Source organism: Porites lutea, chromosome 12, assembly GCF_958299795.1.
Source record: "Porites lutea chromosome 12, jaPorLute2.1, whole genome shotgun sequence".
Classification (NCBI taxonomy): domain Eukaryota; kingdom Metazoa; phylum Cnidaria; class Anthozoa; order Scleractinia; family Poritidae; genus Porites; species Porites lutea.
In genome coordinates, this window is record NC_133212.1 from 19167251 (window position 1) to 19178680 (window position 11430).

The 11430-nt window shown below is 39.4% G+C and overlaps 1 protein-coding gene across 1 annotated transcript; it reads right to left on the reverse strand.

The window, feature by feature from the left end:
- Window positions 1–6540: 6540 nt before the first annotated feature.
- LOC140953825 (uncharacterized) lies at window positions 6541–9230 on the reverse strand. The gene is made up of 3 exons (XM_073403207.1): window positions 9109–9230; window positions 8767–8956; window positions 6541–8145 (listed from the first exon to the last, which is right to left on the reverse strand). Exons 1-3 carry the CDS (start codon window positions 9228–9230, stop codon window positions 6541–6543), a joined length of 1917 nt encoding a protein of 638 aa, XP_073259308.1.
- Window positions 9231–11430: the final 2200 nt, after the last annotated feature.

Sequence of the window (11430 nt, forward strand, 5' to 3'; positions counted from 1 at the left end):
CTTTGGATGAAATCCTAAAGTATGACCATTCAAGTAAAGGTTACTGAGCAGCACTTTCATGTTGTGCCGTTAATTATGCTGTGCAATTTGGTTCTAGTGTTAAGTGCGCAGATAAAAGCCTTGAGTGTGAGAAACGAAAGCAACAGCAAAAGTCTCTGCTGTTTGTTTCGGGTACTTCCTACAAGTTTGTCCTCATCAAACAAGAAAATCAAAGAAATAAAACATTCTTGACCGTGCATGCAAGCGTTTATTTGACCTTAGTTTAATACATCCCTTATTTCCATTTTCGTAAGACCACCTATGGCGTACATTTGCGGACAAAAATAATTTGAAAATAAAATCCAATTTGAAGTTTAAAAATTAGACTATCCATGTCGAAATCTCGTCATATGAATTTGAAATCGCAATGAACGCAGTCGAAACAGCATCATTCGAACTTGAAGTTACTTTGAACAAGTTGAAACTATAAAGGGAAAACTCGACATCGCGGATGTTGAAGTTCAAATCACTTTTCTAACTAAAATGCAAATTACATTGATTTGAACTTCAATTCACCTTCTCCACTCTAATAAGCCACTTAATCGTCAACAATGCAACCATAATCTTCCACAAAATTCCAAATGAAACCTTTAATTTGAACTTAAAGTCACGTCAGATATTCGAATTCGAAAAACCAAAATTTCAATCCGAAAGGAAGCGGAAGTAAAAATACACAGGAACCGGAAATGATAAGAGTTTCGCCACACTGTACATACGGGATGTTTGCATAACTGCATTTTGGCGCGAAAAGATTTCCCTTCACTCGAACTCTCTGGTCAATATGGCGGACAATGCGAATGATGAGGGTGACTCTAGGACAATCCAACAGATTGTGAGGGCTGTCGTGGCAAACTTAAGTGCTCTACCCAACTCTGCAGGCCTTCCACCCCACGCAACTTTGTCAGGATCGTCAGCATCTACGGTAGTAGTAGGGGATGAGTTGAACAACAGCTTTCAAATTCCGCGAGGACAGACGACTCAACGTGGAAGCTTTCTCAATAATTTGAATGCAAAAAACAACTACAGCGTACGTCCGAACAAGGGAAAATTTACCACTTCTCTCCAGCTGTGAAAGCGGATCTAATCTACAAAGATGCGTGCCTATTGCCTTCCCCCGAGTGGACGGAAGTCCCTCGGAGAAAGGCAAAGGCCAAACTTGTCTCCAGTGGTATGTACGGATGATAGGTTTTGGTTGTTTTGCGGATTATATTCTTTGAACGGTCATTATTCGACTTCATATATATTTTACGGATTGTTTTTTTAGGGGGTCTTAGTTTTCGTAATAACGAAAACTAAGAGGGGTCTTTGTTTTCGAAATTACGAAAACTAAGACCCCTGAATTTACCGTTAAATTCGACCTAAAACTCGGTGGAAAGAATCGGACAGAAGATAATTTGACAGATTAGGCCTATTTCGATTACAATTTGACTTCATATTTCGACGGATTTGATTTTAGGGGGTCTTAGTTTTCGTAATCTCCAAAACTAAGACGGGTCTTAGATCTTAGGTCTTAGTTTTCGAGGGTCTTAGTTTTCGTAACACCCTCTAAATAATTTGGGTCGGCCTTAAGGACGGTGTCCACTATTGCTACTGCGCACATTTTCTGCGCATCTCAAGGTAGTCGCGCGAGACGCGAAAGAAATGCGCAGCACGCAGGACAAGCGGACTGGTTGTGTCTCCTGTAAGTCTTGGAGGTTCTATTTATTTCTTGTGAAAATGATGTTTCGTTTTTCAACAGATTACAATATATTTCTAGTTACTTTTGTCAGATTATTGAAAACTGAAGAAGTATGCGCATGTTGCTATTTCTGCCACATGATCGATCTGACCGAACATTTTATAGTCAAACAGGTCAATTCTCAAAACATCAAAAGTTATTGCTTCAAGATGTTAGGTTTGGAGCTTGGGTATTAAAAAATCCCTTAACAGGCAAGGATCATCAGTAAATCAGAAGGAAAATAGCTCTAAGTCCTCCGTTTTATCGAGAATCTGCAAGCTTACCTTTCACTTTGAGGTTTTCTTGTGCCTTGTCGTTTAATAAGAAAATGAACGAAATTGGCGAATTGGTGGCGAATTTTCTTTGTTTAGATAAACAAATTAGCATTTATCAAAGAGGATAAATTACCTAACTTTAATTCCCCTTTATTTGAATAAATTTATCTCCTGGTGAATAACTACATAAATCTTACAAATTTAACGTAATATTCAGGAAAGTGTTTATAGCCGATTAGCTTCATAAGGTAGTCCTGGCAAACCTTTTTAAGTTCCTTTGCCAAAGGCGGGTAGCGTTTAAATATGATCGCGTCAGCGAATATTGCATTGTGATCAGTAATTCTGTGACATCATGTTTTAAGTTAGTTTTAAATTTTGTTAATATACAAACTGGACAACATTCTTCATTTATGGGCAACCTCAAAATTCCCCGTTTTATATCCTAAAAAAGCAAGTTTAGGGTTTAAAGTTATTTTAAGTGTAAGAAATTCCAAAACCAACATATTTATGCCAGAAAAAATTTTAAAATATTTACTAGGTGTTCAAACCAGAAGAGGCCTCTTTTGTTGTCCATATTAAGGAGGTTGACTGCGTATCTCCAAGATTAACCGCTACCGTTTGCAACTTCGACTAGGGACTAAGTTTAACTTTAACATGTAAGTAGTATTTTAGGGCGTAATTGTTTTAAAGCATTCTTTTAAATATTGAGTAATTTGCGTCATCTGATTTTATTTTTAACACTGGCAAAGGCAGCTCACCAATAGTTTTTTCTTGACGCATATCTTCTTCGCCTTGGCTGAAGCCCAGGAGGCTTAAATACGCCCGTTTCGAACCTATTTCTTCCGCTGTAACTAGTCTTTAAAAAGCGTGCCAAATTCCGATTACCTGACTGATTTATGAAAACTAATACCATAACTTTTTCCTCCTCAAGCGATGAAGATATATTGTGGAGCTATTAAATTTAGCTAGTCATTTAGTAACCACGTCATCAAATTTGATTTGCGTAATAAGGGGGCTTGGATAGCGACGATTTTTAAAGACCGCCAAAGGGATGTTCGACTTTTTTTAACATTTATAATAATGCGACTTAATGATCTCATCATCAAGGCTACATCAAGGTTTATCACATTTTTACCACGTTCCTACATACGTCAAGTGTTCCGGGTAAGCATCAGTTCAAACTCTACAACATGTCATAAGTTTAACTATATTACGTATAGTTACTGTGAAAAGAAAATTTTACTGGAAGGAATAAGAGGAATTTCTAAAATTTGATTTTTATTGGACGACGAAGCAATAACAGGAGACGCTAATTACCGTCATCAGTACATACAGAACTTGCAGAGCGCTTTGGACAAACAAGATGAGGAAATAAAAGAACTTAACACGCAGCTGAGAGAGCTTAGAGAGGAATGCCGCGAGTATTTCTCGAGTTTGGAAGAGAAGCTGAGCTGTTTTGAGGAGAAAGTTGATTTGGTTATAAATTTGGTTTCTTCGCGGACCCACCACCTCTCCATGGACCGCAGATGTCGAGGATTTTGCACCAAGGATGTACGAACTAAAAAGTGTTTGTGTCGTGGTTTGAACGAACGTGCGAATTTGTGACTGTGGAAAACAGAGTACTTTCAATGAGTACCGAAAACAATTCCCCCATTGCTTTGTTTTGCGTTGAAAAACAATCTCGTGCGACTTGCTCACCCAATAATAGGGGAAACCGAAGGCAATCGCGCGCTTTTCCCGCGCTTCGCATTGGCTACTTCATCGATTGAGTTGTGATTGGCAAATCTGATTGGCTGCGGCGTTTTTGATGGGATGAAAGTCATTTTCAGTCTACCACACTCAGTTGAAACTGCGTTATATATCGGCTTAACACTGATAAAGTGTGAGGTAATTTTAAGAGCCTTTTTGAGGTCTTAATAAATTTGTTTTGTTCTGTATTTTAATAATTGAACTGTTGATATTGCAACTGTTCAATTCTACTACTTAACTTGGCGATTTTGGCCGAGACAGTATTTCGCGGGGTTTTATTTTTGCGATTTTAACAAGTAAACAAAAAAAGGCATTAAATTTCGCGATTTAAGCGTTCTCAATTTCCTTTTCTTTTTTTAAAAGTCTGAACCTTTAAGAAAATTAGATAAACTGAAACAAACAATGTGTGAAATCTTTGCAAACTAAAGTCATTTCACAAGATACAAAATGGAGCCTACCAGTAAATCCAGAAAGCAATTTGTGTTGGTCGATACATGTCGTTGCTATTACATTGCGATGTTTTTTACAATCGCTGAACATGCGAAATTACTAAAGTATTAATAAGGTGGCCACGGACTACTGGGCATGACCTTTTTTCGCTCAAGTAGGTAAATACTGTTTTCCGGGAATGTGATCACTTGCTCTGTCTGATTCTCGAAGTAGTTCACAGGTCCCTGGTATTTGTCTTCCAGATTTTCTAAGAAGTAGAAGTTGGCACTTGCCATTTGTTGAGCTTTTTTTTAACCTAGGACGTTAAAATTGTTCAAAGGAAATTTTAGAGTTATAAATTTAGTTTATAATCAATTTGATTGAAAAATATTTTAAGAAAGAGACAGAAATTTTTAAACGCCGTTGGATTTTATCGACGTTTTTCATTAATACAATAGGGAACTTAAGAACCACGACGACGACTTTGTCGACGACGACCGGAAGTGAGATACCGTGCACTGCGCAAGCGCGGTTAACAAATTTCGTCGTCGTGGTGTCGTCGACGACGCCAAACACAGTAGACTCACGTCGTCCTGCAATCCACAAGCTTCGGCAGGTATAACTCCCTGTTTTTAAGCGATTTTTCAAGGGCTTTGTATTTTTTGACCTCGTAAATCCAGGTATCCTTTCTTTTTTCTCCTAACAAGCGATGTTGATTGAAAATTTGACTGATGAATTGTGTTTACTTCGAAGACAACACTGAGCTGTGCAGGCCGAGCGAGCGAACCCGTAAGTGACAAATTTATTTGTACGTATTTAGGTCGGGCAAATCATATATCTTTAATATAGAGGAAATGAAGTTCATATGGAAAACAGCCATCGCATCAGAATGTCTCTTTTTCAAAATCTAAACTCTGACAGACGCTCGGACTCGGTCATGTCATTCAGGTTGAAAGTTGAATAACCTTCGTACGGAAAGCAGAGATTTTTCCATTCGAAAAGGTCAGACAACACGAAAAATTCTTCATCGTCAATTAAAGTAGACGTACGGCTTATAAAATAAGATCTTGCATCGTCTTAAAAGACGCCTTTGCGAAAAAACTTTGTTGAGAACGAACATCACAGTCTACATGTTTGTTTACATTCAGTGTCGTCGTCGTCGACCTACCGGTCGACTGCATCTTAAGTTTCCTTTTTCACGCCGAAACTGACGTTCTCGTACCAGTCCTTTCCCAGTCAACAGACGTCGTCGTCGTGAACTTCGTCGTGGTTCTTAAGTTCCCTAATGTTTCAGCGGGAACGTCTCTCAGGCTAGTGGCTAGAATTCGTGGGCCATTAAGGCCATTTAAAGATAGTGTTTTTTGTTTGTTTGTTTGTTTGTTTTTTGCTAACAGGCAACGCTACGGTTAAATTTGCTTGTCGGTTACTTTTCATTACTGCCTTCAAATTATTTACAACTACACTGTAAATCAGAAAGATCTGTTATAGCCCTAAAAATGAGGCTGTTTCGGTGAGTAAAATACAGTCCTATGTTTTATTATAATTTCGCTGCCTTAAATCAGGGCCAATACACTAGTCCAATTACCTAGGGCTTATTTCGATCCAAGGGCTGACATGGGCCCCAGTGTGGGCTGGAATAGCCTTTTGATTGGCCTAAATTGTGTTCAAATGGCTCTAGAAGGGACTAAATCAGGCATTGGCCTGCAGGGCTGAATTGGCACTTCGTGGCTGAAACAGATCTTTTTAATTTTCAATGTATCCTACAAAGAAACAATTTCCACAAAAAAGGAAAGGGCTATCCTAGTACAGTGTGATACAGGCTAATCTTGAAAGCATTCTGCTAGTTCTGCGTAGCATTCCTAGTGTAGATGATGACTTAATTCTGCGTATAAGGATTGTTCCTTTCTTGAAAGCGTCTAGTCAATGAAAACACCCACTGTAAGTACTTAAACTTAACTACCCTTTTTAAGCTGACATTTTCAGCTAAAGTTCTCAACTGATCGAAGCAAGACGTTTGCGGGTAAATAATTTTGTACGGAATAAATATTAAATAAATAAAATGAATAATACTAAATGAATAAATAAAAGATCTGAAATAAATAGCTTCTAAATTCAAGTCGGAAACAAGAAGATCAATAATGTCTACTCTCATTTCAATGATAAAAATTGTCCACGAGTAAAACTGAAGTCCTGAATTGCAAATGGTGTACCTATAAACGTAGGTGCATGAGTACTTTTTTCTTTTTTTTTTTTTTATTCCACGCGAACCTCAATTTAAATTTTACCCTGTATTAAAACGCTGATTTTGAGCGCAAAAATTAATATTAAAATCTAAGTTATGGTGCAGATCAAACTAGAAATCCTTTCAGAGGTTTTTTTAACCTTTTGTTTTTGTCTAGGTCTTTCGGGAATGATTATTTTTTCCGTGTTTTGCAAGGTGACCACGTCCTGCATGGCTGGAATGATGCCCTTGCGAAAAGCAATGGAAAGGAGCTCCTCTGCGGTCTTTGTCTGAGGATACTGACGAATGGCCCATTTGAGGTAGAGTGCAAACTCATTCCAATCCACTCTGCCGTCTTCATCCATATCAATCGCCTTCAGCGCGCGTCTTGTGTCATCGCACCTAAAGCAGCCGAAGTAGGGCGCCATGAAGCCGTTGTAAAATGAATCGAACTCAAGCTCGTCATCTCCTTTGGATTCCTCTCTAAGATCCCACTCATCCCACATTTGTCGTATTTCGTTGATCAGTCTTCGAGCGTGAGCCTCGTTTGGGACTTCTGCTGCAATCACGTCGCTCATCTTGGCGGTTATTTGGCCACCAGACCGGTGAAATAGAACTGCAAGACCAACTGCGCTCATGTATTCCTCTTTCCTGTTGATGTGCAGATCTTCCAGCATGACCTCTTTCATTCTCATGCCTATTTCCTCCGTGAACTGTGGATCCTCTCCGAACAAATGTTTTAGTCTTTCAACGATCATTTTAGGTGTGGCCACGGTAGTAATTCGTATTGGGGGCTCTTCTCCAAAGAACTTGGCAACATCAAATTCTTGCTTGTCTGGCTGCAACTGGGGAAATCCGAGAACCATATCAAGGGCTCTCTCACCATACACAATCTGCGTTGGATGAGGTTCAAACCCAGTTGTGATCCTAGTGATCTCTTGAGCGGCTTTACGAAGGTATGTACAGTTAAACTGTCGCAAAACCTTTTCATTCCCAAGACGGACCAAGTTCATTATGGTCACGCTAGAGGAAGCATGACCGACGAAGGCGCCTTCTTTAATCAAACTAGCCCATATACCATCTGCTCCCCTGGCAAGACACTCCAACACGGTGCAGTCAGCCATTCCCCATTGCTCGTGGACATGCACCAATAGCTTACCGTCCTTCCAACAACAATCGTTCATCTCTCTACGAACCGCCGCCGTCCAGGCAGCGAGTTCATGTGGCATGGACTTGCCAGTTGGTTCTTCGTACATCAACCCAAAGGGATGCTCACTTGGGGGCAAAGAGGACAAGTAATGGACCACTTGGAAAATTCGTTCAGGCTTCTTCAGCATACTCTCTGGAAAGTCTCGTAGGTTGATAAGTATGCGGGAATCCTTGGAAAGATTTTCTCGAACCCACCTCATTCGATCAGAAAGAAGGTTGTTGATATCTTCAGGAAGAAACTTTTTGTAGTCGATGCCAGAGTAGACTAAGTCAACCTCAATAATGGCATGTTTGATGCCATACTCTTTCATCTTTTTTAAACCAATGGGAACAGTTACTGTATCGGGAGCTCTATCTTTGTCGACAGATTCAATGAACTCTGTGAAGGCAAAAAATTTACTGAAGTCTTCTCCTTTTTCTTTAAGTTGACGACAGAATGTGTCCCCCAGGCGGGTCATGTGGTGAAACGATGCGACGATGATATTCTGGAAGCCTACTTTTTTCACCTATAGATGAATAATAACGAAACAAAAAATGGGAAGTTAGGGCGTTCCTATAGATATATATATATTTTTTGTAAGGTTAGTTTCTGGGAGAAGGGTGGGAAGAATTAGTGGGCAAGAGTGACAGAAGAGAGAGGAGGAGAAGAATATGGAAAAACAGAAGGAGATCGATTGGTGACTGGTGGAGACGAAGAAGAAACAGATGCAGAAGAAAGAGAAAGAGAAGGAAATGGAGGAAAATATGAAAAAAAAGGATGGGGAAGGAAGAAGTGAAGAGTGGGAGACATGAAGAGGGGGTAGGGGGAGGAGAGAGGGCAAGGAAGCGGAGGGAGGAAGATGAGAGGAGCAAAAAGAGCAGAACTCAGGAGAAGATGAAGCAGAACGTGGAGTAACAAGAGGAGAAGAAGAAAAGTGTAGAAGAAAGAAGACAAAAAGGAAAGGTAAGAGGAGGAGGAGGAAGAGGCAGATTCAGAAAACTAACGAAATGGAGGGGGAGGAGAAGAAAAGAAACAGATTAAGTTGAAGTTCTTAGCCAAACGAACACCATATCATACTCTTCCAGTGTAGGAATTTTATTCACTATATAGAGTAATCATAAGGAATATTCAGATGGGACTGGCTCACCTCATTGTATATTTTCCATTTGTTTTCGACAGTATGGCCACGGAGCTGTCCTACAGTGCTTTCTCGGAGGGAATTGTCCAAAACGAAAAGGTCCAGTTCCTTAAGTTGCTTCAGTTGTTCTTTTGGTTCTCGAAGGTCCTCATTCATGTGATTAATTTGTTCCAGGAAATACATGGTAGATTTACTTGAGCTAAAGAAAGGAACACAAAGATGAGTCAATTCTGAATCAATTGCAAGACTTGGTTCTATTTAGGAACAGTTTGAATCGTTTCGTATAGTTCTCAATCTGCTTCTTCTTCCTTTTTATGAACCTAGTTTGATGGCCTTACTCCCACGATTCACCTGTAGCTTAGTGGCAGAGCATCTAGTCTAGAAACCAGAAGGTGATAGGTTCGACTCTTATTGGAAGTACTGGGATTTTTTTCTTCTGAGCAGCCAATGTCACTGACTGTGAAAAAACGCATCTTTCTCAATACGCTCTTCTCACATATGGTAATATGCCCGTCTAACCTCGTTTACGGGTAAAAATTCTTTTGAAATTCAAATACGAAAACGTCGTCTGATTAGCATTTCAAAGGATTTTTTACTCAAAAACGAGGTTAGACGGGCATATTACCATACGTGAGAAGAGCGTATACCTTAGTCTTAACACATCACGGAAGCTTTGGAAAGTTAAGACGACTTTAACCCTCTCTCCGCAAATTTTATCGAACTTTGCAACTAGTTATTTTCAATGATTACTCGATGAAAACAAAGCATCACCTTGGCCTCTCTGAAGCTTAAAATTATCAGACTCAGGCTCTTATTTCCGGTAGAGCTTTCACCTCCTAGCGTATCTGTTGTCTTTGAAATTATATCGGGGCGAATACATGCTTATTCGATGGAGTCAATTCTTATATCTTGATTTGTTTGAATGGTAATATTTCTGAGAATCCGATCAATTCCTTCAGTTCCAAATCACTCTTACTGACGTAATAAGGGAGGGGCGTAATACAAAGGATGGTTTCCTACTGTGTGTTTTAACAATCTGGGTCTAAAATACCACTAATGTATACCACTCATCGCTAACTTTCACGCTCCTTTAAAGGCCTGACGCTGAATAATGAAATTAGTGTATAGCCTATACCGTGGAGAAAAAACCGTACGATGTTCAGAGGCACATATACCCGTTTGAGCCAAATAAGGGAGTGCCCCCCCCCCCCTTCCCGTGGCTACTATACTAGGTGTAACTATTTACTAATCTGACTCGAGAAAAGCTAGCGTCTGACGTTTCCTTGTGGCATCAGAATTCTCATGCATGCTTAGCCGATAACATTAATAGACAATATTCGTATTCTCCGACGGCCCTAGGACGAAAGACTTCTCAGCATGATTGCAAGGCTAATGCGGGGAACTTCTTGGCGAAAACAAAACTCAGGAAGTCGCGGCTGAAGCGCTGCAAAACGATAGATATCAGAAAAAAACCCTGCAAGATTTAAAAGCTGAAACCTTAGGGGTATGCCGAAGGGATATCTGTTCCAAACAACGAAACTGTGAAAGAGCTGGTCGTACTAACAGTAAAATTAAAAAGCCACGGAGCCACTAGAAGAGGCAAGTAGACTAGTCTAAAAAATGGTAAATTGTGTCAAAATATGATGATTCGAATCCTTTTGATTTCATACTTCTTATTATTCCTAATTACCTGTGTGTGGTGTATCTGTAAAATGGAGTTTAAACTGCTCAGTATTATCGTCTTTGCAAACGTCTGAGTTCAACTTCTCGTCGAGTGAAATGTTTATTGGTTATGTACTCAGTTGTGACCGAATATGTTGATAAATAATATATTAAACGTGAATTTATGAGTAAACTTTACTTTTCAAGCCATCTCTGTTCAAACCGATTTAACTTCCTTACAAATCAAGGACTGTGTGCAGAACGCTGAGCCCTGTCCTGATAGATAGGCGCCGAATATACTTGTCCTATTTATTTCGAATACGCAAGATTTTGTACTTTGTACCTGCTACGTAAGCAAATTTCAACTGCAAAGTAGGTGTTTTACTTTTTTACAGGGTTTTGACAGGTAAGTCCATTTCAATATATGATACCCTTCAAAAAGTTTTAATATAAACAAAGGCCTCAAGAATTTTGAGACCACAAAATTGCATTATATTTTCATTAATAAAATCGCTCACCAACTACTCTTTCCAACAATATCTGGTTAGGCTCGGTGCTTTTCTCAGCAAATAAAGACGAGCAGAAATCTTCCTTTTGCTATTTAAAATAATGATCCGTCAAACCTGCAATCTCTCCGAAATTTCCAACGTTAAACATTTTCCTTGATTTTTGACAACCCAGTCGTAGTTTTCTTATGTTTGTTTGTCTTCTCGGTAAGAAGATCCCCGCATTAGCCTCGCATGGTTAAGGCCTACTCGTCCCAGGACCGTCGGCGAAACGAATATTGTCTATTCCTATATTTTAATTTGCTCGCATAGCAACTAAATTATTTTCCTGGAAACCGATCACGCCCTCAATCGAATCGCCCGTTAGGTACGCATGAACACAGGAATATTACTTAGACTACTTAGTAATTGTTTTCTTGAGTTTGGCCGTTTATTTTATGAAATATAGCGATTGGAAGTACTTCGATTTTTAGAATAACTAGACGCAGACAAGGTAAAAACAAAT